This window comes from Danio rerio, chromosome 9, assembly GCF_049306965.1.
Source record: "Danio rerio strain Tuebingen ecotype United States chromosome 9, GRCz12tu, whole genome shotgun sequence".
NCBI classification, from domain to species: Eukaryota; Metazoa; Chordata; class Actinopteri; order Cypriniformes; family Danionidae; genus Danio; species Danio rerio.
The window spans coordinates 17,728,713-17,756,585 of NC_133184.1; the positions used below are offsets into that span (position 1 = coordinate 17,728,713).

Consider the following 27,873-nt stretch of genomic DNA (forward strand, 5'->3'; position numbering starts at 1 on the left):
TATAGACTATTGAGAAAAAAAATAGCTTAAAGAGGCTAATAATTTTGACTTTAATTTTATTATTATTTTTTAATTAAAAACTTCTTTTATTCTAGCCGAAATATTTAAAATAAGACTTTCTCCTGAGGGAAAAATATTATCAGACATACTGTAAACATTTCCTTGCTCTGTTAAATATCGTTTGGGAAATATTTAATAAAGAAAAAAAAAATCAACTGTAGTATAGTATAGTATAGTATAGTATAGTATAGTATAGTATAGTATAGTATAGTATAGTATAGTATAGTATAGCATAGTATAGTATGAAATATATATATAGTAGAAATAGTATAGAATATAAATATAGTAGAAATACAACGATTAACCGGTTTTACTACCAACTACGCTTTATTTCGTCACGGCTATTTAATCGTAAAGGCTCTCAACACCAGGTTTCTGCACAAAACAAAACTGCAGCAACTAAAAGTTATGACAGCTGTACGCTAGCTTGTATGCCGAGACTAATAACCATTCACATTGGATTAACTATGACTGAGGCTATTAACTAAGGCAAGCTTGTGCAAGTTAATTTTTTCCAACTAAAACCGTTAAACAGTGATTATTTTTCAGACTGTAATCATACAACCAAAATCTATAATCGTTGCATCCCTACTCTACCACAACTTTTTTTTATAAACACAAATGTTTTTTATATAAAAGAAATGAAAATGTGGTGCTAACTGAGGCTTAATACATTTGATATTAGACATAAGAAAAGATAAGATTTTACAAAAATAGTTTCATTTATAAAAATTACCAAAGTATATATGTTAACAAGTAACTATTAGAGCCACAGTCATCTTAAACTACTGAAAAAAAAAGCTAAATTAACATTTTTTAAACTTTCTCTTTTTGCTTTCCAGGCAAAAATAAAAATTATATGAGCCTTAAACCACATGAGGGTGAGTTAATAATTATAGATTTGGGGTGAAATGTTCCTTTATTACTTCCTGGGCAGTGTTACTCCTTTAAGTCTACTTTGTAATTATACTCACAATTACTGATGACTCCACCAAGGGGGTCTCCTTTGAAGTCAAACTCAATATCCATGTACTTCCCCTACAGAAAGAGAAGAAATTGTTAGCACGTCCCATATAAAGTGCACAGTGGGTTACTTGATGATCCTTCATTTTTTAACATGGCCTTCTTGTGCAGTCAAAACAAGATATTACTAAGAAGCTAAGGTCTAAGAAGCGTGTCACTCCCCTATGATGACATTGCTTCAAGGCCTTTATTACTAATTTCAGGCTTGCTGTGGGGAACCACGTGGCTCTTTTGTGGTTCCTGATGGTAGGAAAAGATTCAAGACAGAGAGGGCTGTGATCACTGGAAATAGGGCTGAAATCTGAGCCTTCTGTGGAGCAGATGGGAGGAAAAAAAGACTTTCCCTCTTAGTGCAGTCTATTCTCTTTGTTCAGGCCTGTTCATAACACACGCTGCCAGTCATACATAGATTTGCAATGGAGTAATGGACTACTGTGGGAGAACCTTTTTTTATTTGGTGCCGTAACAGTAAATGTTTTTTTTTTTTCACCTTTCTTTCCCTTCTTTATTTGTATCCCACAACTATTCAAAAGAATGCTGTCTCAAAGGTTAAGGAATAAAATCACAATGAAGTAATTAAAAGCTAAAAAATCCTTTAAGAAAAGATTTGAACTACTTTTACTTGATATTGACTATGTATTTAGGGTCAGACAAAAAAAGTTGTAAATATTAACTTCCTTTAAATTAATACAGTAAAAAAGAGGTTAAAGCTTTAAAATAACTAACAATTTATTGACCTTATTCTTCAATGCGGAAGTGCAATCGTTTTAGCGGTTGTTTTAGAACTTTTGATTCAGTTGCCTTTGGGAGAAATCAGTTTGCAACGTCAAGCAGCAAAACAAGCTGTTTTTAACGTCTAAAAATTATGAGAAGTGAATGAGACGGGAAGTCTCGAGCCAAAAAAAAATCAATGGCTACACCCGCTCATACGCGAAGATAAAGGTGAATAACCTTTATTTATAGAACCTTCATTTATTTATTAACATGAACAATCATTAAACATTGCATTTTTTTCCTTGATTGGAGATGGTGGAGCTGCTCTTTGGTAGATTGGCTTTCAGCAGTGACCTTCGTCTTACACAAAATCAAATTAAAACTGAACTTTAACAATGAGCTTTATATTGTAAAGATGTACAAAAGTGCAATGTAAATTGAGATGTAATTTACATAGTAAAAACATAGAAATGAAGATGAATTCAATTGAATTGTTTTAAAAATTCCTTAGTAAACATTGAACTATCATCAATGAATTGACCACATATCGGTCTTTGTCAGGTGATGTCCCCCTTGTAAACACCGTATTGCATTAAGAGACATAGCCGCCATTTATGTTGTATCGGAGTTAACATGAGCTGTTATGTGGTTTTAGCATCTTTCACAGATTAAATACAGCAATAAGGGCTGTAATAGCAAATCCCACGATTGAAAAGGTAAAAGAATTATCACAATGACAGATATTTTAAATTTTCCACTCGGAAGAAAGGATATTGACAGACTATAGCGGTAATAACAGATGCATCAGGTGTCCTGGCCTGCTGTGTTGAGACGCGAAATATATCTTTTGCCGGCATATCTCCGTTTATGCTTTCGACATTTTCACAAAGGTAAGTACATAAGAATATTTAAGTAACTTTACAATTGTCATTGCTTGAGCTTCAAATACTTATTTTAATTCAATGTAACAATTTAGTTTTGGGGGTAGAACTGCATTTAAATCTTAAAGTAGTGTATATAGATTTAAGATAGTAAAGTAATTCATTGTTAAAATATTGTAAAATATTTTTTTAATCTTAGTTCAACTTGCATATGTTGATTTACTTAACCCCTGTGAAATAGTACATTTTCTACTGTCCTTTTTCTAAAAACAAATATAGGTTTTTGTTGATAACATTTTATTAAATATTTTAAATCTCCAGACTGTAGCTTCATAAAACTGCAGTTAAAAAAAACTGTTCTTTTCCACAGTAGAAAAAAAATATAAATATATTGGATAACAGAGAGATGAGTAAATTTTCAGTAAATGTTCTTTCTGTGAGTTAACGTTGTCTTTGCCAGCCTGCAACCTGCATATGAGATGATGGAGACCCAGACTGAGCACCTCTACATCACTACATCTGGGCCAAACAGAAATACACAGACAGACACTGCACACTCTGCAAGACAAACTAAGAGAGGGAAAGAAAACCAACATTGCAGTTGTGGACAAACAACATGCAGAGAAAGAGACACATGAGGTTGAAGATGGTGAGAGACACTGATGAGGAGACACACAATACTAAGGAGGTAGCCGAGACAAACTGAGTGTAAATTGTGTATGGACAGATGTGTAGAAGTAAACCGCCTGTTGGAGGAGAACTGACAGCTGCTGTGTGAACTTGAAGAATATAGAATGTCTGATGAATTTTGTAACAAGAATGACGCTCAAGTACCAAACAGTAAAAAAAAAAAAATTAAATAAAATAAATAAATAAATAATCTTAATAACAAGCACTGACCCATCAACATGATACTCCCTTGTTTGGGAGAAGATGTCACATTACAGCATAGGATTGTAACTGTCTGTTGTGCATAAACAAACCAATGTCCAACGGTAGTGTAGAAGAGCTGTAGTTGTCAATATTCTGTGTTTAATTTATATTCTTTGCAAATTCCTTTACATTTTTCTAACTTTGTTTTTTTTCACTGTGTGTATGAGTGTGTTTTGCTGATGTTTAATTCTGTCTTATGTAAACAACACGATGCATTCCGCCAGAAAAGACTTTTCCGTCAGTGCCTGAATAAAAATATTATTTGTATAAATGTAAATAAATGGAGGATGACTTAAAATTTGTTGTTAACTTATTTATTATGTTCTTAAAAAAAAAAAAAAAAAACTGGTATATCAGAACCAAACACAAGGTAAGCAGTTTTATCTGTATTTGTGTTCTTAATAAGATCTAAGATCTATATATGTGGGTGTATTTATTTAATTTAATTTTTTTGTTCCCCTATGCACTCAATGTATTTGACTAAATAAAAGTGTAACAGTATTTACATTTTTTTTTGTTTTGTTGCTTTCATTACATTTATTGTTCATATTTGTAAAATACTTTGGATACAAACATCTTTCCAATAGTTAGTAAATGTAAATATTAGATGTAACTAAGGAAATAAAACAAAAAACTGTAATGCATAATAGGGCTGCTTGATTATGGGAAAAATCATAATCACGATTATTTTGGTCATAAATGTAATCACGATTATTCAAAACAATAATTTGTAGTCAAAATTATTCATCCTCCTGTGAATTTATTTTTATACATAAATATTTCCCAAATTATGTTTAACAGAGTTTTTTTTTTTAAGTATTTCCTATAATATTTTTTTTCTTCTAGAGAAAGGGTTATTTGTTTTTTTTAGCTAGAATAAAAGCAGGTTTGAATATTTTGAAACCTATTTTAATAGCTCGATATTATTAGCCCGTATAAGCAATATAGATATTTGATTGTCTGCAGAAGAAACTACTGTTATACAATGACTTGTCTATTTACCCTAATTAAGCCTTTGAATCACTTTAAGCTGAGTCACTTTAAGCTGAATACTAGTATCTTGAAAAATATCTAGTAACATATAATGTGCTGTCGTCATAACAAAGATAAAAGAAATCAATAATTAGAAATAAGTTTTTAAATATGTTATGTTTAAACTGTGCTTTAAGCATCTTCACTGTATTTTTGATTTTTATTATTGATTAATGATAAAAACAGTCGGCAGCAGCAGGTATATCACATATTGTCACTTTAAGAGTGCGGCTCTGGTTTCTCTTTCACGTGTTATTTGATTCTCAACTTGTTAGTTTATTACACAAATGAGGGTTAATATAAATAATCACTAAACACCGCGCTCTGACACAAATGTGCATGTATTTGACCGTGTGTGCTGGACTCCACTTAAAATAGCGCAAGTATTAAACATGATGTATCAGTATTCCTAAATTACATTGCAATCTTGGAGACAGAAAGTTAAAACATCAATTTATTATCAAAATTTTTAATGAAAAGACGTGTAGCAATGGGGTGACGCAAGAGGTAGTGCTGTCGCCTCACTGGCATTTCTGAATGGAGTTTTCATGTTCTCCCCGTGGTCGTGTGGGTTTCCTCCGGTTTCCCCCACAGTCTAACGACATGCAGTAGAGGTGAATTGGGTAGGCTAAATTGTTGGTAGTATATGAGTGGGAATGGATCTTTCTCAGAGATGGGTTGGAGCTGGAAGGGCATCAGCTGTGTAAAACATATGCTGGATAAGTTGGCGGTTCATTCCGCTGTGGCAACCCCAGATTAATAAAGGGACTAAGGCGAAAACAAAATGAATAAATGAATGTGTAGCAGTTCCTTAACAAATAATAATAATAAAAAATAAAAACACTGCAGTTGACTTTAAACAACGTTTAAACAAAAATCATAATACAGCCTAAATATCTTCTTAATAGAAATGTTTGATACTTGAATACAGAGTACCGAGTGAACAAAATAATCTGGAGGGACAGACAGTCTGTGGTTGTAAATTTCTGTATTTGTTTTAAAGTCAAGAGACGTTTCAATCGATCAATAAACAAAATAGCAAGATTTTCAATTTGATTTAAATGACCAATTAAATATAAAACCCCTACATAAAATTTATAACCAACCTGAAATAATAAATTAAAGCAGCTGTGCCTCAAAGCTTATCAAAATGCTCTCACAAATTAGATTTTTTTAATGTATCTAAATAGCCTATTACTTTGCTTTTAAATATTATTGAATAATGGTGTGTTAATAAGACGGCATATGCTGGACCAAAAGAAGCGAATTAGACCTGTTTTTAAATATTTAGCCTTGGTTATATTATTATTTATTTATTTTTTCAAATCCTCTTTTTAAAACTAATTTAGTTTGTTATATATTGTATCTTATTTTTAACGTATGTAATTTTTTTGTTATTTACAAAACAAACAAGAATAGCATAAAAAATCAGGTGACAAGTGTATCCAGAACTAAAAACAAAAACCACGACATGTAATGTCAGATTTTGTGAAAAAAAAAAAATAGTGGGTAATTTGATGATTATGATTAGTGTTTTTTTAATGAATTAATTTTTTTATTTGTAAAACATGCCTAGGAATAGGTTAAAAATTTGACTTGAGCATATAGCAGCAACCAATAACATCATAATTTTACCTGCAGTGCTTATGTAAGATGCTGTATTTAATTTATAATACAGCAAACCTGAAATTGAAGGCAGATCATCTTTAAAACCAAATTTGAAAAAAGGTGTTTTAAAAGTGAAAGCTAACTTTATCTCACAGCACTATTTATAATAGCCTAGAATGCTCATGGTCGCAAAATTCAAAAGCAAAAGTAAAACGCATGAGCACGCATTAAAAGCGGGTGCCTTCAGTGTTCAGTAGGCTCAACAATGAGCATTATAACTGTATGTAACCTGCATGTTACTGCTTCATTCAGGAAGATTTGAAAAAAAACAGACTCAACTCTGGGAGTCAATTCCTTTACTAAAGTCGATTACTCTATTAAGTCCATTAAGAGTCGAGGAATCGACTCTTTTAGATACAACTCCCCATCCTTAATGTTAGTAAATACATTAACTAATGGAATTTTATTGTAAAGTGTGAACAAAAAGCAAAATGATTTATTGGTAAATTGGTTAAATTTTTTATTTTTACTTTTGTTAATTAAATTGAGTTTATTGAATATTAGTAATATAATAATAATAATAATAATAATAATAATAATAATAATAATAATAATAATAATTATGACAACTGATACCATTATTTAAGCCAGCATTTAAGCCAACTTGTCTAAGCAAACAACTTGCTGTACTGAATTTAAAAACTGCTTTTGTTACAAAACATGTAACGCTGTCATAAAATGTAAAATCCGACTACTTATGAAGGTTAACATAATTAAACAATGTTTGTGTTGGGAATAGCCCCTGAAGTGATGGGAATAGCCCCTGAATAATAGTCCCTTAATATGCTGCCTAATTAGCTTACTAAGAATACAAACAAAGCCACAGAAAAAAAAACTTCATGACTAAGCATCGTAATATGAATGTTTTCATGGGGCTGATTTTTTGCAAGTGCCAAAAAGTCTCTCTCTCTTTCTGTCTGTTTGTCAGGTAATGTTTCTACTCCTCTCGGCTGTTACGGTGACATTTGTGGATCAACACAAAAGCGTGTCTGTAGAGCAAGTTTTCACTACTATGTCTATCATGGATTGGTTATGATTGTGGCGACTTAATTTCGGTACATGTCAGTGCTTGGTGAACAGAACTGATGAATACAGTTAAATGTGAACAAAATGGCCAATCACAGATGTTGAAGAACTCACTCAACAGCACTCAAAAAGCAAGCAGGACAAAATCCTGCTCTAAATGGTCTTGTTGTCTTCTGTGCTTTTAAGTTTTGTTTGACACATTCAAAAGGCGACTTGTTTAAAGTAAAAGGACTGCCATATACTTCATCAATCTTATCTTTTATACTTTTTTGCACTTGGTCAAGCCACATACCTTCTGTAAAGTTATTACAGAACAATGAAAACAATGGATCTATGCATTCTATGACACCTTTAAAACATCTCAAAACATATGCTAAACAATGCTGTATTGTCTGGTTGGTAATTGGTAATTACACATAGCTAAACATAAATATATATAGGCTGGCCAGGTCGTGATGGAGGCCAAATTATCAAAGACAGCAGCAGCAAAACATTTGCATTAACAGAGATATTTAAATATGTTCACTGCGTTCAGTTGTGCTGAATGGAAACTGCTGGAGTCTAATTCGTGGGCAACATGGGAAAAGACACAAGAGTCAAGGGCATCTGGAGTTGGTTTTCAGAGAGGTTATTCAGAGTTCTGTTTGAATCTCTCTATACACATGAACATCAATCGTACTTGCTGTATTAGAAGAGAGCCAGATGTGCTAATAGTGTAATCCACAGCAAGCAAAACACAAAGCAAAATGTAAGAGAGGCATGCAGTACAGCTTGTGGAAAGACTGAAATGTCATAAAAAAGTTTTGTACCAGACAGTGGCCTGATAGAAAGCAACAGAATCATTTGCTTGTGTTCACATCACAGACCAAAAGTCCATGTTGATTTAAACTAAAGCAAACACATGCTAGAGGGAGAACCATCAGAAGAGTCATTATATATAAATAAATAAATAAATCTATATATAAAATATAAATATATAAATATATATATAAAAAAAAAAATAATATATATATATATATATATATATATATATATATATATATATATATATATATATATATATATATATATATATATATATATATATATACATACACACACACAACACACACAAGATATACTTACAAATCGAGACGAGTTGTCATTTCTCACAGTCTTGGCATTCCCAAAAGCTGCAATGAAAAAAAAAACATTGGTGAGTTTGTCATGCCTAAATCATTTAACACATTGACTGATGTCCTACACAATAAGTTGTACACATTTTAAAACAATAAAAACTATTTTTAATTTTGTGCAGTGGACATTAGTTTGAATTTACAAGCAATGCACCAAACATTTTGGATTAAAACAATAATCTTTTTTGTCTGTTTACTCACAAAATATGAAGAATAAATGTGTTTGTTTGTCTCCTTTACAGTAGTACAATTATACATCATGGAATGATGAATATCATAAGGCATGTTAAAAGAAACTAGGGATGCACCGATCCCGATATTTGGATCAGATACTGAGTCGATACCACATATTTTTGAGGGATTAGGTATCGGCCAGCCGGTACCGATCTAAATCCGATCTAGTGCGTGCGCTATATTCTGTGTAATTTATAAGCCAACAAAAGTTATAAAGCTAGGTTTTTATAAGGGCCTAGAAAGTTGTCATGTATGCCTACTTTATCCCAAATGTTCTGAAGCCATTCTACAGTTTAATGTGAAGTATACAGATGAATATTCAAGTGGTTAAATTCATGTTCACTTAAGAGCTTCCTGCCAATGCACCTGTAAATCATTCTTCATTCATTCACAATTCAAACTGTGCCAAGTTCATGACAACACAAAAACTTTCTCCAAGACTAATTGATCCTGTTATTTTAAACAATCAGAGGAGAAATGCATTTAGTTCTGCATTAAATGGGTTCATTTTGACCTGCAGCAAGAAGTTCATTGATATGGATTGTCATTAACAGAACATTATTTAGTCTAATATAGGCTATTCTAAAACTGTGAATATTTCACTGTAATTTTATTTATACCAATATTTTATTTAACAGACAAGTTTGTGTAAATCGCCTCAGAAAGATTAGTTTTATCTGCTTCAAACCTGCAGGAACATATCAGGCTTTGCTAAATAGCTGGTTATTTTGACCAATGTTTGGGGTCAATAGTGGTAGCCTAATACAGATTTTAAAAAAATAAATATCTTAATTTTAAAAAGGAAATATAAGCTGGACCACAATATATCAATGTCATAATGAATGCTCAAATAATGTAGCTTAGTTTACAGCAAGCATTATGTTTTTAGTTAGATTTTGCTGTCTGTCAAATACAGTAGGCCTATAGGTCTGTTATTTTTACTAAAGAAGATATATTATTTGAGTTTATCACCAAAACTATTTAATTGAAACTGTATAATGCTTAAAAAAAGGAACAGTTTGGAGATCGGATCTGTATCGGCCGATGCACAGAATTTTGGTATCATCAGATTGGTTCCAAAAAACTGGTATCAGTGCATCCCTAAAAGAAACCATACAACTAACTTAAATATGTTCTATGTAATAGCTAAGACTTTCAATAGTGTACCATTAGAACTCAAAATGATACTTTTGGTTAATAGACTTAGCTAAACTGTTTTTAATGTTCATGGTTTATCAGTTAATGCAGGGGTTCCCAAACTTTTCAGCCCGCGACCCCCAAAATAACAATGCCAGTGACTCGCGACCCCCAATATCCTCTGAGGTGGTTATAAATACAGAAACCTTGCATGCAATGATGCAGACACACCAATTAAATTTGTGTCAGTGCTTAAAATGTGCCAGAAAGTATAACCTGATGTTATAAAATCAAAATGCATCTGACGCTATTGCTGCCTTTAATATAATGTAATTACCCCTGGGGTCGCAATCCAATAGAACTAGTTAACATAAGCTACTTTAGTCACTATATAGTATATAGTAACTATAAACGAATATTTTTATTTTCAGTATAGTTATGGATAAAATTAGTTAATTCTTATGGTTTAATAAAAATAAATAGATTTTTGGAAATCACCAGGCGACCCCCCTTCATTGCCCGGCGACCCCTCGGGGGGTCCCGACCCCCACTTTGAGAACCACTGAGTTAATGCATAGCCCTAAAACTGAAACCATTGCCAGGGTAATGCTTACCCTTTTGAGCTTCTGTGAAATATAATAACATCAACTTAAATTTAAACTGACATGCATATCTTCAAAATACTACACTAAAATATGACTACAGTGCACAGTATGTTAGCTCTGTCTGCAAGGAATATACGAGACAACATTTGCAAAAAACAAAACTCAAGGTCTGCACATAAATACAGTGATCTACATTTTAAACTTTGAATTCCGATGTACAAATAAGTTTTACTACTAAAGGAAAGAGTGCCGAGTTTATTACAGTGTGTGAAATAGAAGAAAATTTCATGGATATTAGGTTCTTCATGAAAACACAGATCCCAATTAAAATTGCATGTTTAAATGTAACAAGCCATTAATCATGAAAATATTAAATGTACAGTAACAGCATTTCTTTTTGAACACTGTCTACTTATAGTAACCTAAAAGAGAAGTATGCAGCAGGAAATGCAGGGCCCATGGTGAGGGGCTCATTACTTCCAGCAGCTAAATTCTTACAGATGTAGGACTACACTCTGCTCTGAGTCCTGCTGCCAAAAAAAAACAAAAAAAAACTGGGCATTCCTGCTCAGTCTCAATCTCATTGTATGGGCATTTCCGCTTCATGGCCCCCAAACTAAAAAAGCAGCTGTCTAATTACCAGACATTAATTTTAGCAGTAACATTAGTTAAGACTAGGTTGGAACTATCAAGAAAAGAAAATTGTATATAACATGGTGAAATAGTAATATATGGGAAATTCTGTAATAGTCTATTACAGAACTAACTATCTTGCCACAAGAACCTGAAAGAACTATTACTGAATTTCCCATATATTACTATTTCACTATGTTATATAACATCTGATCTATTTTTTAAGATGAAGAACCATGTCTTAAGTGTAAAAAAATAAAAAATAAATAAATAAATAAAAACACACACACACACACACACAAACAAACACACACACACACAAACAAACACAAACAAACACAAACAAACACAAACACACAAACACACAAACACACACACACACACACACACACACACACACACACACACACACACACACACACACACACACACACACACACACACACACACACACACACACACACACACACACACACACAAATACTGGCACAAATAAGGACTCATGAAAGACTCACCCTCAAGCACAGGATTGGACTGAAGCAGCTGCTCTTTTACTTTGTTCACTTCCTGGCCCTTCCCACACACTGCCGCAACATATGACATCACAAACTTACTGGCCTCTGAAAGCAGACCACAGTGAAATGAAGTCAGAGATTTTCTTCCAGACGAGACCTCACCCCAAAAAAATCCCCTCTACATCATCATGTTAGGAGAGAGAGCAAACGCACCTCTTAACTAACATGAGAATCCAAACTCTCATCCAAACCAACGAAGAGACTGACTTTTTAAAATAATCTTTAACAATCCATTAAACTGTTGCTTTTGTTTATGAGATGTCAGAACAGTTCAACAATTCAATTAGGGCTGGTCGATTTTGGGAAAAATCATAAACATTATCGATTATTTTGGCCATAATTGTAATCCCGATTAATCAAAACGATTATTGGTTGAAGTGAAAATTATTAGCCCTCCTGTGAATTTTTTAAAATAATATTTTTCAGATGATGTTAACCAGAGCAAGGAATTTTTAACAGTATTTCATATAATATTTTTCTTTAGGAGAAAGGCTTATTTGCTTTATTTTGGCTAGAATAAAAATAGGTTTAAATATTTTGAAACCTATTTTAGGGTCAATATTATTAGCCCCCTTAAGCAATAAATATTTTTGATTGTCTGCAGAAGAAACTATTGTTATGCAATGACTTAAGCCTTTGAATTGCACTTTAATCTGAATGCTTGTATTTTGAAACATATCTAGTAAAATATTATGCGATGTCATCATAACAATATATAATAAGCTAAAAGAAATTAGAGTTATTAGAAAGTTATTAGAAATTAGTTATTAAAACTATTATGTTCAGAAATGGGTTGAAAAAAAGCTTCTTTCCATTAAACAGAAATTGAGGGGAAATGGGTCGCTAATAATTCAGGAGGGTTAATAATTCTGATTTTAACGGCATATATATATATATATATATATATATATATATATATATATATATATAGTTATTTTCCTCCCTGGAAAGGAAAGATAAATAAATACAATAGAATAAAAATATGAAACAAACTGTGCTGTAGGAATCTTTACGGTCAGAAAACCACTTTAGCAACAAAAGTCCTTCAGTTAAGAGTAATGAGGGATTTTCTCCTTTTATTGTTTGATTAATAATGATGAAAACAGGTGGCAGCAGGAATATTGCACGCTGTCACTTTAATGGTTTCTCTTTCACGTGTCTTTTGATTCTCAACTCGTTTGTTTAATACAAAAATGGGTTAATATGAATAATCTCTAAACACCGTGTTCTGACACCTATTTGACCATTAAAGCGCTCTCGTTAAGGTGACTTTATATGTGTGCTCTGCTCGTCTCAGTGTGCGAATGAGACCGAGTTCTGACCACATGCTTTGTGTGTGCACTCCACACACACACAGAAGCTTGCTGTCTCGTTCGCACTTTTAGAACATGAATGATTCGAATGTTCATCAACAAGCATCCCGTGCTGCGAAAGTTACATTACAGTACACGCTTTTAGTCATTTTCATGAGAAGCTGAGCTTTACAGAGCAACAAGTGTGTACAACTGGAAAGGGGGTGGTATATGATGCAATAATCCTTTATCTCGACTAATGTTTTTTCATAATTGTTAGAAGACAAAATCGAAATCGGATTTTCAATTAATTGCACAGCCCTAATTCAAATACTCTATAAGGGAATACTTTTTACGTCAATAAAAACAACAATTCAATACAAATCAATACATTTTCACAGTAAATTTAATTTAAATTCCTCTATTTTAAACAGATGTTTAAAATAAACAGATTAAATAATTGAATATTAGATGTAAGATTTATCTTGTTCTACATTTAATGGCTTTCCCATTTCTGTACTAATGAGAGCAGTGACTTAAGCACAGAAGTGCTGATATGAAATGATTTGTGAGGGAATTAAGCCCACTTATGTTTTAGAGATTTGCGGCTATTTTTAAACTGTACTAAACTCCTTATTTCATATCGCTTAAGCATGAGTCCTGAACACTGAATGAGAGCCCAATTCCATTTATTTCAGAGCTGTAGTAGACTTTCATTAATACAGAAGAGCATTTTAAAATTAATTAAATGACCTTGACTAACAGCAAATAATTTTCACCAGCCTTTCTCTGTAGTCTCTTGTATGGATTACTTTAATCCCTTTTCATCTCATTGCCTTGACTGTTGTAGATTATGATTTTGAATTGCAGCAACAGTAAATTTTCGGTTATAAATTAAAGGACTCTAGTTTTGTTCTGCTAAAAAGCTGTTGTTAAACTCATGTATGTCATTATTTTAAAGACAGATTGACAGGTATGCCTCAATTACACAAATAGTCTTAATTTAATCTACAGTGGGGAAATCATGTTTATTTATGGGAATAACATTTCTAAAGGAGCTGTTAACATAAAATTTACCCAGACTTTAGTTAAAACCCAAACAATACAAACAACGACAAAAAAAAAAATCTTACAAAACTAAATAATCTGTAATATGTGTTGTGTAATAACACTGAAATGACAATGAGAATGTACTGAACTACTGAAATTTATTTAATACTTTATATACAAGTATTTTTTTTTTTTTTTTAATGACAGTAGCTTCAACAGAGTGTCCTATAAGTCTCGTCTATCAAATCTGATCTTTATTTTGGATTTTTATTTTTGGATTTGAGAAAGGTCATAAGCTGGGCCATTCTACAGATTTTTTTTTCTCTGAAAGCATTTGAGAGTCTTGTGTCTTGGATCACTGTCTTTCTGAAATGTCCACCCTGCACCCTCAGAAATAAAGGTACAAAACCTTTCCTTTTCAAAAGGTACAATTTTGTACCTTAAATGTGCACATTGGTACCTTTAAAAGTACTTTTAGGGTACACTTTTGTATATTAAAGGTACTATGAGGTTCACATATGTACTTTTTTGGTATTAATATGTACCTTTAAGGAGCATATGTGGTCCTGTAAGGTACAAAAGTGTTCCTTTTGAAAAAGTACCAACACAATGACAGGTTTTGTACCTTTAATTCTTAGTGTGTGGTTTCATCCTGCTAATGTAGATTTTGGGTCAAAACAGCAAATGTTCAAGTCAAAAGCACCTTTAAAAAATATTTTCTGATAAAAATTATAACTATTTCAATACTTATTTCCCAGATGTTTACAACAGTACAGATGTTTAAAATAAACAGACTAAATAATTAAATATTAAATGTAAGATTTATCTTGTTCTACATTTAATGGCTTTCCCATGTCTGCACTAATGAGAGCAGTGACTTAAGCACAGAAGTGCTGATATGAAATGATTTGTGAGGGAATTAAGCCCACTGTAAATCATAACATTTTATTGCAGATTAGTCAAACAAATTATTACCATTAAATAATTAATTAATTTAGAGTCTTTAACATTCCACAAACTCTGTTTACAAAGTGCATTATACAATTAAATAGTACAGTCAAATATTTTTTACAGCTAGTATTAGAAAGCATAATGGGTACTTCATCCTTTAACCACACAGTTACTGAAATTAAGCCGAGAGACTTCAGGAATGCAGTGAGTACATAAAGAACAAATACAAATAAACAGGAACCTGGATAGTTTGAAAATTATATGAACGTTTCCACAAGCAAAATAACTAAATAATAAAATGTATTTACATATTCCAACACATTAGTATTTATAATTGGCAATTACTCTGACATTACCTGTCTTTCCTGCCCCACTCTCTCCGGTGATAAGTATACACTGGTCTTTATCTTGATGTCGCAGGGACCGGTAGGCCTCATCTGCCAGAGCATAACTGAAAAAAGACAATATTATATTAAGACAATACTGAAAGACTATTTAAAATTTAAAGTTAAATTTTATCTTAAAATAACTTTATAGAATACTGATGTTCACTATTCTGCTTACATTTAGAGTTTTCATTCATTCATTTTCTTGTCGGCCTTTATTAATCTGGGGTCGCCACAGCGGAATGGACCACCAACTTATCCAGCAAGTTTTTACGCAGCGGATGCCCTTCCAGCCGCAACCAATCTCTGGGAAACATCCACACACACATTCACACACACACTTGTACACTACGGACAATTTAGCCTACCCAATTCACCTGTACCACATGTCTTTGGACTGTGGGGGAAACCGGAGCACCCGGAGGAAACCCACGCTTAGTTAGGGAGAACATGCAAACTCCACACAGAAATGCCAACTGAGCCGAGGTTCGAACCAGCGACACAGCAAACTTCTTGCTGTCAGGCGACAGCACTACCTATTGCGCCACTGCCTCGCCTACATTTAGAGTTTTTATTAAAAAAAGTTTAAAGTGAGAATACTCTATAATACAATCTGGAAAGAGGACAGGCAGTGCATGGTTTTAAACTTGTTGCCAGAGTTGCCAGTGATGGCTGTATGCCAGCTAATCAATGTGTTTAAAACCCTGGGAAAACTAGGTCACAACTGTGCTCAAAGGGTTTAGAGTAGTGGAATTCTGCTTTAAAATACAGATAATACACTGGACACCAAGTGCAACCCAAACAAAATTGCTACTAAAATACAATACAACTAAAATGATCATACAATTAAACTTTTGAAACAGATTTATACTAATAAAACCGCATACACTAAATATTACGATAAATATCTAAAATAATTAATCTATGCAGCCAAAAATGTACTACATAGTACACATGGTGTTTGGCACAATCCAATCTAAAAAATGCACACACTGAGCTGCTTTAATACGCAAAAGATATTAGTTACAATTTAATAATTCGTTGTTTTCCCCTAATGTTCATAACTAATCAATAGCCGTTTTTTAAGAGTGAGTACACCCATAGGCTTCAATGATAGGTGTTTGGCTAAAGACACTAAACATCCCCTTGACTGACACTTTTAAGCCTGAGAAATTAGCTCTAAATACATTTATCTGAAAATAATGCTAAATTGAAACGCACTGTATTTTACTTACCAGCATCGTGCTGGTCTGTACTCTTCTGTAATCATTACTTTGGAATTTTCCAAAACCACCACTAATAGTAAGTCTGAGTGTGAGGGAAATGTTGCATGTTCCACTTCTTGAAGCATAAAAGTTCAAAGATTCATCAGGTTCACAGGGAACTACTGGTATACATACACTCCTTAAAATAGTGACGGAAGATTACACAGATACATAGGAGAGAGATAGGAGAAAATTTGCAGGCAAGGATGGCCAATTACTATTATATTTACAAATGCAGGAAGCACTGCTTAATCAAGTCACTTTTAAATCATCAACTTTATACTGATAATTCCGCATAACTCACATATATGTTATGCAAGTGTAACAAACATGAATCTGATGCTAAATTGCTGTCACACACCAAAGCAGCTGACTAGGTTTTGAAACAGAGCCTTCATTCAAATAAACTATAATTATTACCATTAACTCTCCAAACTTAACCTTTAAGTGAACAGACAAAAATACATCATCTGATGGAGATTTGGGCTCTGAGAAGTGGCCTTGAAAGACTGCGTGAGGATAAGAGAAGTTTGGGGAGCTAGAGAGGGCACGGGGCATTAAATCAACACAGAAATGTGCACAGCATAGACAGCAGATGTTTAATCTTTGTGAGATGGCCAAACTGCATGACATGATCCAAACAAAAGAAACCATAATACAATTAACCACACCCTTACAAAAGGAGGGAGCGAAAGGGTCCAACTGAAAGAAATTTGACAAAGTGGCAGATCTGGACCATCATGAGGCTTCAGGCTGTCCCAGAATACAGCACAAAGCATTTTTAATAGTGGAAGGCTGATTTGAATATGAATAGTTTTACATTTGAATATGAATAAAAAATTTTGACTTGGACAGACTAAATAAAAAAACAACAAAAAAGAAGCAAGCTCTCTACCAGTGACAAAAGGGAAAATACACGTGTGTGGTATTTGTTCCAATCCAACTTTGACCTGAAACTAAGCTTTAGTTTGCATTTAAAAGCCAGGGAATCATTAGTCTTCTTCAAACCCGGTTCACGCCCTCACTGAAGCCGCACCAAATATGGAAAGAGAGGAAATTAAGAGTAAAGCGAGAACATCTGTGGCAAAATGGCTCTGTGCAACTGTCACAAGTTTAAAACATGTCAGGGGTCAGTTTGAAAGTCTTAGCTAGAAAAAGAAACATTTTTCATCCCTCTAACTGGTGTAAGACTAGTGGTAACAGAATTAGATAATGAACTATTGACTTGAGCAGCCATATCTGACCAGATGTGAATGAGAGCTTTGATGACGAATGGAGAACAGAGTCATATCTTTTGGCACATGGCCTAGAGAAGATTGAATGATAAATTCTGCTTGCATTAAGTCTGTGGTAAGACCCAAAGCCACAACATGGGGCACATGGCAGAAAATACTATGCTCCTAAGACTATTAGTCTGGCATAAAAGCAAAAACTGATCATGAGGGCAGGAACACACAAAATACAGCATACATCAAATTTGCTGATGTAGAGAGCTGCTTTAGTTTACATAGGATTCTGTTACAACAGAAGTCTTTAACTATGCATAAAAGTAACTTAAAATGGATCCTGAAGTGCACTGGCAGCCAGTGAAGTGAAGATAAAACCAGGGTGATGTGCTCCTATTTGCATGTGCCAGTTAAAAGATGCGCAGCTGCATTCTGAACAAGTTGAAGCCGAGAAATAGAAGGCTGACTCTCCCCAAAATAAAGAGCATTGCAGTAGTCCAAGCATGAGGTTATAAAGGCATGGATTACTGTTTCAAAGTGATTTTGTGATGAAACGTGCTTAATTTTGGCCAGTGGCCTTAAGTTAAAGAAGCTAAAGCAAACAACAGACCAAATCTGGCTTTCAAGCTTTAGTTCAGGATCCATTTTAAAACCCAGGTTCACAATCTCTGGCTTACAGAAAGTTTAAAGATTATTCAGGCGTACAGAATGAGCGATGTTGGAGCTGGGGCCAAACACCATTACTTCAGTCTTAAAAATCATTAAAATGGGGAAAATTCACTGCCATCCAAGATTTAATGTCTTTTATACATGAGTCTAGTGCATTTATGGGAAGGCCATCTGTCCTTTTAAGGGTGAAATAAATTTGACAGTCATCAGCCTAACAGTGAAAGGAGATGCCATGTCTCCTGAGAATTGATTCAAAGGAAGTAGATATAAAGAGAACAATATAGGGCCCAGAATAGATCCCTGTGGAACTCCATAAACTAGTGGAGCACAGGAGGACTCACAATCGTCTAAGTGCACAGAGAAGGTTTGGCCTTTCAAATAAGACCTGAACCATTCCAAAGCCACACCTTTTATGCCAACCCAATGTACCAAGCGTGAAAGTAAGATGTCGTGATCAACAGTGTCAAATGCAGCTGTTAATTCTAAGAGTACAAGAAGAAAAAAAAAAACAGTCACCTGAATCACATGACAAAAGAGCATTTTACCAATGCATGATGTTCTAAAAAAAAAACAACAAAAATCATACATGGTGGGAAGTGGGACAGGAACAATCGCACAGCCAAATAATGAACTGTGCTGAGCACAATGGAAACCATGCAACACTGAAATAGGATATCCATATCTGCTTCTGAATGAACCACACTGGAAGTCATGTTTTCCTGCTTCTGGTAGAGTAATCATATATTACATTGAAACAAACAATTGGACTATGGAAGCCTAGCAGAAAGAAGGCTCAATGCGTGTGTATCAACCCAGGTGGCCACAAACACCTCAGCTGCTTCCTGCACAAACCTGCCTCCCGCATTACAGGTTTTAGTGTGTCCGATTCTACATCCACATGGAGAAAATGTTGCAAAGCCAGAGGAAGTAAATAACCACAGGATGTGATGTATTCCCATGTGGGAGCTTTGAAATAAGACACTGGTCCTGGATAGTTTGACTAATAAAAGTGGTGTACAATCCCCCAAATCCTTTACAGCAAAAATGACTTTGCAAATGCATACTTTGAACTCTGTGTGTTAATACATATAATATAAACCTATTATACTGTATATCTACTGGCCTCTTTACACCCACAAGTCTGTTTTTGGTTACCAAAAATGGATGACTTTAATATTTCCTTCTGTCTGCACTGACTCAGCTTTCCTGACATCTGTGTACTATATGTTCTGTCACGTGTCCTACATTGTACTTTGAGGATACTTATGCAGACTTACATTTTGGTAACTAAATTCAATTAAATTGAATTCACCTTTATTTCTATAGTGCTTTTACAATGTAGATTGTGTCAAAGCAGCTTCACACAGAAGATTATTGTAAACTGAAACAGTGTCAGTCCAGTTATAAGTGTTGAAGTTTAGTTAAGTAACTAAACATTATATAAAGATAGGCTATCGCAACATTTTTCTACTGTGTTAAACAGTTAGATTCGCATGAAAATCATAAACCAACAGCAATTTATTTATTTGTTTATTATAATTCCCTTAAACATTTCAGCTAACCCTCTGCATTTTTTTTATGTGATCATTATTTATAAAATTGATGACAACCAATTTTGGCATTAGATGTTACTCACTGAAATGCAAGCAACACCGCTTACATGTTCAGCTCAGAAGAAAGCTAAAGAAATGAAATACAAGTTGAGTCTCCTGTGCAGTATAATTATACAAAACTTTAGCTATGTTTATTAGAAACCTTACAACACATAGACAGCATTTCAAGACAATGTAAGTGTTCTCTCAATTGGAACTCTGTTTGAAAAAAGGCTTTTGGCATTGCACAGGAAAACGGATGAACTGAAATTTATTCCACTCAAAATAACAGCATTTGTGTGCTTTGGTGTCCTGATATCCAACAGAGAGAACATCCTCTCTCGTTCATTCACTCTCACCTCTTATGGAGAGTAGCATTCAAGTATTTAAAGTTGACCACAACAGAAACTAGAAATGGTATTTGTTATTTTAGACAAGCATACTTTTAAACGTGCGGTTCAAAGAAAGAATATGGGAGGAACAGTGCATGACCCAAGTGTGACCCTCGATGGATGCAGAGCTGCCGGAGAGGCAAACTGTGTCCATGTGACAACAAATGATGCCATTGTGGCACATGCTAGCTAAAACCAAGAGGAAACTGTTCTACACAAGTAAAAGCTTGTTTTTCTGACCCTGGGGTTTGAAATGAATGAGAGCGATTGTGAAAATGCTGAGAGAAGGGTCACCTTTGCATTTTGAGGGCCAAAATAAAAGCAATTATGGGATACAATATGGAGATTATATTCATTAATTCATTTTATTTTTGGTTTAGTCTCTTTAGTAATAAGGGGTCACCACAGCGTAATGAACCGCCAACATAGGTAGTGTTGGGTAAAAAGTAAAATATTACAATTTTACGTCTACCTTATCTCTTCAAAAAAGTATAAAATTTAAATTACAATAAAATAACATAGCACATTTATATTCACATTGCGTGCTTAAAAAGTAACTAATGCATTTAGTTATGTTTTTTTTTATTGACCACAGATCTATGTAATATGCCCTTCCAGTTGCAACCAATCACTGGGAAACACCCACACACTCTTATTTGCACACATTACGGACAATTTAGCCTACCCAATTCAAGTACTGCATATGTGTTTGGACTGTGGAGGAATCCGGAGCACCTGGAGGAAACCCAAACGAACATGGGGAGAAAATGCAAACTCCACACAGAATGCCAACTGACCTAGCCGAGGCAACCCACTGTGCCACCATGCCACCCATGGATAATTATATAATGATCATAACTTACTGAAAACTGTAAAAGGTTGCTTGCTTCTACAAACTATACAGAATATCTCAGTGATTTAACCAATTTAAACATGGTGGGAAACAAATACATGGAAATGTCTTTTTAAAATTGAAATATAGAAACAAAAAACATTAAGAGGAAGAATATAAATAAGAAGAATAATTAAAAAATGTTACTTTGTGGAGAAACTAATTTCTAATTTACATTTATTTATTTATTTATATTTATTTAGCATTTATTTATTCTGTCTTCTAGCAGCAGTAGTAGTAGTAGTTTATTTGTACACTCTCAGAAATAAAGGTACGTGAACTGTCACTGGGGTGGTACCTTTTCAAAAGGGACACATATGTACCTAAATGTTGGTACCTCAAAAGTATATATTAGTACCTAAAAATATTAGGAGGAACAGTTTTGTGTTTCTTAGGTACTGATATGTACCCTTGAGGTACAGTATTAATATAGACCTTTAAGGTACAAATTTGTATCTTTTAAAAAGGTGCCATCCCATTGACAGCTCACGTACCTTTATTTCTGAGTGTATAACACATTTTAATAACACAAAGTTGCCCAAAGTGCTGAACACAATAATTACTAATCAAAATAACATCACCAGCACATAAAGTTAAAGTCAGAATTATTAGCCCCCCTGTTTATTTCCCCCCCAATTTCTGTTTAACAGAGAGAACACCTTTCAACACCTTTCTAAACATAATAGTTTTAATAACTCATTTATTTTATTTTATCTTTGCAATGATGACAGTAAATCATATTTTACTAGATATTTTTCAAAATCCTTCTATACAGCTTAAAGTGACATTTAAAAGGCTTAACAGTTAATTAGGTTAACTAGGCAGGTTAGGGTAATTAGGCAAGTTATTGTACAATGATGGTTTGTTCTGTAGACTATTGAAAAAAATATATAGCTTAAGGGGGGTAATAATTTTGACTTTAAAATGTTTTTTTTTTTTTTATAAATCAAAAACTGCTTTTGTTTCTAGCCAAAATAAAACAAATAAGACTTTCTCCAGAAGAAAAAATAATATCAGACATGCTGTGAAAATGTCCTTGCTCTGTTTAACATAATTTGGAAAATATTTTAAAAAAGAAAACAAATTCAAAGAGGGGCTAATAATTCTTACTTCAATGTAAGCAACTACTAAAACATAAAAACAAGCCCCTCAAAACTAAAAAAAAGTGCAAACGCTAAAGAACAAAGATGCAACTTCGAAAAGTTTTTAAAAACAACTTGGAGGAAGCTGTGGAAAAAATGGTGGAAGCTTATTCTAACATTTTTGAGTGATAACAGCGAAGGCTCAATCCCTGCTTCACTTACATCAGATCCTTGGTACAGAAAGAAAGGACTGATCTGAGGAATTCAAGGTCCTACTGGGACTTTATAGATTTAGGATATCTGATAAATGAGGAGGTGCCAGACCATTCAAGGATTTCTAAAAAAAAAAACTAAGACTAATAACTTAAAATCAGTTCGAGACCTTTTGGCTACCGTTATTAGTCTCGTATATATTTTTTTCTGAAAGTCTATAACACCATCATGGAGTATTTCTTTTATAATTTCAGCAAATATAGGATTGTAAAAAAAAAAAAAAAAAAACATTTATTATTTGTGCTCTCTCCCATTCTGCACTTTAAATTTACCAAACTCAAAATGTGAAAAGGGACTATGGATATAGAGTATTACACAAACTGTTGAGGGTGTGAATGAGGCAAACAGTTTGCAGCATTTTGTAAAATGACAAACATTGCTAGCAATTTTAGCACTTGGCTAAACAGATGGTTTCAAATGCAAGAGGCAATTCCATGTCTGAAAATGTAAAGGTCAAGTGTTTTTTTGTCATGAAGTCATAGCTTAAACCCTGAGAAACCATGGAAAGTCAAAGAAGGAATGTAAACAATGAGAAAAGCAAACACTGGCTGCGGCCAAGTTCATGACATACCATAGTTCTCAACATTTGATCATTACAAATCATAAATCCACACAAGGCAAAAATGCTACCTTATTATTTGGAAAGGAGATAAGCAATTATATTTAGCTTTCATGTGGTAGTGTGTAGACATTTTTGCATGACTGTCTGGAATTCTTCATTTTAATTAGTCAACAGAAGAATTCAAGGGCAAAATATTCTACCACATCATTCTGCTGTTGACTAATCAGAATAAAGTATATATTTCACATATAGCAGGTGTTAAAAAAAATTATTATGTAATAAACAAGTAATACAAAATATAAACTAAAAAGATATAGTTAGTGATTAAGAAAGGGAGTTAATTTATTATCTTTTTTATAATCTGAACATTAGATTAGATTTATAGATGGAGAATACTACACAGACAGATGCTGTTTGATTGCTTTCACTGGCAAAGAATGAGAGTGGGTGGCCACAATTACATGTGAAGAGAAGCTTCCTTCTCCACCTGCCAACGCAAAGTCCAAAGTTCATCTCTCTGTGTGCTAAAAGCCATTGCTGATAACCAATAACCTGGACGACACACTCCTTTTAACGTTCATGTGAATGTTAAAGCCATTTCTCAACGCTTGTTATACAATATTACCCAAGCATGTGTGGGATGAGAAACCACGAACATGAGGCATTCACTTATAAAACAGTTGATTGTGAGGAAAACGTTTTGAATTAAACAAGGTATTTTTTATGTCCTTACTAATGCAAGCTGTGAATTTATGAGATCTTGGATAAAAGCCAAGGCAGATGACATCACCCGTTATATACAGTATACATATTTTACTAATAATTTACTGTGAGATCAATACTTTCATGTTCTGACATCTTCACTGACACAACAAAATGATACAAAACTAAATAAACAGTGCAAACATAACCAATTTCCATTCCACAATGTAAAAAAATAATGTCGTAAAGAGATTCTGGGAAAACACACATCAGTGGCTATGTAAATAGCAGAGGTAGTGGAACATTTCCTTATTTTTAACATTTTTATTGCTGAGATAAATTTCTTTGGCACTGTTACTGATACTATTTAATACGTTTGACTACTTTCATGTTCGCTATCTCTGTATAGCTGTTTTGATAAAACCTGTATTGCACAAAGCACTATAAAACAACGGTGACTTGCCATTTGTACATAAGTAGCTAAAGATAAACAAAGTATTATGTAGAGTAATATTTTACATGCATTGTCATATAGTTTCTCTGACAATGAAACTATCAATTTTGAGCAAAATATCATAAAGCAGTATTATTAAATGTTGTATGTTTTAAATGGTATTTGTATGAAAATTGTAAATAATGTTATTCTAGGCGTGGCAGTGGCGCAGTAGGTAGTGCTGTCGCCTCACAGCAAGAAGGTCGCTGGGTCACTGGTTCGAACCTCAGCTCAGTTGCCGTTTCTGTTTCTGTTTGGAGTCTGCATGTTCTCCCTGCCTTCGCGTGGGTTTACTCCGGGTGCTCCAGTTTTCCCCACAGTCCAAAGACATGTGGTACAGGTGAATTGGGTAGGCTAAATTGTCCAGTGTATATGTGTGTGTGAATGTGTGTGTGGATGTTTCTCAGAGATGGGTTGCAGCTGGAAGGGCATCCGCTGCGTAAAAACTTGCTGGATAAGTTGGCGGTTCATTCCGCTGTGGTGACCCCGGATTAATAAAGTGACTAAGCCGACAAGAAAATGAATGAATGTTATTCTATGGTCTGAATAGCAGATAACAATATCCTTGTCCAGTGCTGCAGTTTAAAAGTGCAAATTAACATCAGGATGAAGCAGAATCATGCTTTTTTTTTTTTTTTTTTTTTTAATGTCACTATAATTGTTATTTTTTATTCAATTCAATTCAGCTTTATTTGTATAGCGCTTTTACAATGTAAATTGTGTCAAAGCAGCTTCATATATGTAGTCATAGTAACAGGATCAGTTCAGTTTTTAGTGTTTAAGTTCAGTTTAGCTCAGTTAAGTGTGGTTTGAAGTCATTATTTAATGTCCAAACACTGAAGAGCAAATTCATCGATAAGTAGCTTTTCAGATCCTGAACCATGCAAGCCAGTGGCGACAGCGGAGAGGGAAAAAAAACTTCACCAATAGGAGAGTGAAGAAAAAAAACCTTGAGAGAACCAGACTCAGTTCGGCACGACCATTTTAATTTCTCCGCTGACCAAAAGTCTTGTGCAGAGCAGCAGTCTCAGCAGTGGAGCTGGAAGCTGGCCTCAGCGAAGACTCGTCTGTCCCTGGAGCGTCACTAATCGGTCTCATACTCTCCACTCAACATTTTTTATTCAATAGATAATTTTTTTTACCTATACAACAACAAAAAACATCTGTATTAAGGGCACCTTTTTGGTTGGATCCTGCATGTTCCATTCCTCAATACCAAACTCTCTGCTAGGCATAGAACGATAACCATTTTCAAGGTATACCACGGTTTGTAAAAGTCAAGGTTTTAAAACCGTCAAAATTTTCTGCAATACTATTTCTGAGGTATATGTGCGATTTTTATTTGTTTTGTTGTTTTTTTAGGACAACAGTATCTCCAGCAGAAAAGATATCCATACATTCTGTTTTAAATGTTTCTCAAAATAACATATTTTGTGTTCAGAAGGGAAAAACTTTTATTTTTTTTATCCAGACATTTAAAAAGAATATATTTTAGGGCAGTAATTTCAATACAGTAAAACTGTGATATTTTTATCTAAGGTTATCATACAGCCAGAATCTTATACCGGCCCATGCCTCAACATACTTTCTTTTAAAAACCAACACACAATGGCATATTTTGATCTATTAGGATCAGACTGAAATAAACCAAGGGTTCTTGAAAATAAATAAAGGGATATTTCAATTGAAAGGGTTTATAGAATTGTAAGTGGTACACAGAGCTTAACAAAAAAGGTACAACACTTGAACTTTCTAAACTTTTAAATTCTTATAACCTCGTCCTGATTCATCATTATACAAGATTAGATTTAGCAAGGATGTGCCATTTTAAGGTTTAGGCATAGATGTGATGAGAGAAGCAGACATCTGGTCCACACACCGACTAAAACCTGCCTCCTGCTTCCCATATGTGTGTGAGATGTGGCAGTGAGAGAACAAGTCAAATAAAGAAAAAGTCTCCTGTACAAAAACACTGCAAATCCACAGTCCTGCAGTTCATAGGGACAGTGTGATACAATCTATTATTGAATCTGGCTTAACATATTCAAAAAAAAATAAAATAAAAAAATTGGAATATTCTTGTAATTGGATATAAAGATAGTTAAGCAAAGAGAAAGAGGCACACCCTATACTACTACAGCAGCAAAAGCTAATATTATAGTACATGTAATCAACACAACATAAAAATACACAAATTATATATCAAACTAGAACCTCCTACAAGTAGGAGTAAGGTGCCTGAATAAGATCAATTTGAATATCCATTTTCAATCTCGATGAAAGTCAAGCTGACTAGACCAAAAGGGACAACCCAAATATGACTCGTTCAACAAAACAAATAAGAACACCCAAATTCTTTTATTGTTTTGAAACCAATGTTAGACTGATCAATTTAGCCAGAAATACAAAGATATATTTATATTTACACGCAATACGACCCCACTATTCTAGACCTGGACTATAAGCAGAATATCGTAGGGGGGAAAATACCTTTTACCAAATTTCCGCACAAGAAAACGGATTTTGAAATGATGTTGCCTCATTAATATGGACCTAACAGCTGATAGTAAATCTATAATACAACTAAGTACTGTGATTATACTAATGGCTCAGTGCCCTGCATGGATAAAACATCCATAGCCTACCCTTGATATAAAAATCACCAGGTGTTTTTTGAGCTTAATTCTTTCAGACTAAATAACATTTACCCAAACACGAGCCAAGAGAAATGTCCACTGATCTAAGACAAAAAAAAAAAGAAAGAAAAAAAAGTATAACCTGAGACTCAAAAATTAAGAGATTCAAATAATTTCACACAGGTCTAGTTTTTGTCTCAGTGTACTTGTCTGTGTGCTGTTGTTTTTATAAGGAACACTTCAAACACTACAACTACACTACACTGTTTGCTAGACAAGAAAATGTCTGAAGAAAGGTTTACTCATCAATTTACCAATTTTTGGTAATGCTGAACAATCTTCTCATATGGAAACACACTGGTAGTCTATTTCAGACCTTTAATGGTGTATCTAACATATATTAATACACACAGACACACACACACACAGACAGACAGACATACACAGACAGACAGACACACACACACACACACAGACACACACACACACACAGACAGACAGACACACAGACAGACAGACACACACAGACACAGACACAGACACAGACAGACACACACACACACACACACACACACACACACACACACACACACACACACACACACACACACACACACACACACACACACACACACACACACACACACACACAGACAGACATACACAGACAGACAGACACACACACACAGACACACACACACAGACGGACAGACA

The 27,873-nt window shown here is 33.9% G+C and overlaps 1 protein-coding gene across 11 annotated transcripts in view; it reads right to left on the reverse strand.

Moving 5' to 3' along the window:
• myo1b (myosin IB) overlaps positions 1-27,873 on the reverse strand; it is a 118,503-nt gene that overhangs the window by 53,338 nt on the left and 37,292 nt on the right. For all 11 annotated transcript variants that reach the window (XM_073912553.1, XM_073912551.1, XM_073912552.1 and 8 more), the window contains exons 4-7: positions 15,346-15,440; positions 11,637-11,741; positions 8,463-8,509; positions 1,035-1,098 (exon numbers count right to left, since the gene is read on the reverse strand). In XM_073912553.1, the coding sequence (XP_073768654.1) occupies positions 1,035-1,098; positions 8,463-8,509; positions 11,637-11,741; positions 15,346-15,440 (311 nt within the window). The remainder of the gene's footprint in view (positions 1-1,034; positions 1,099-8,462; positions 8,510-11,636; positions 11,742-15,345; positions 15,441-27,873) is intronic.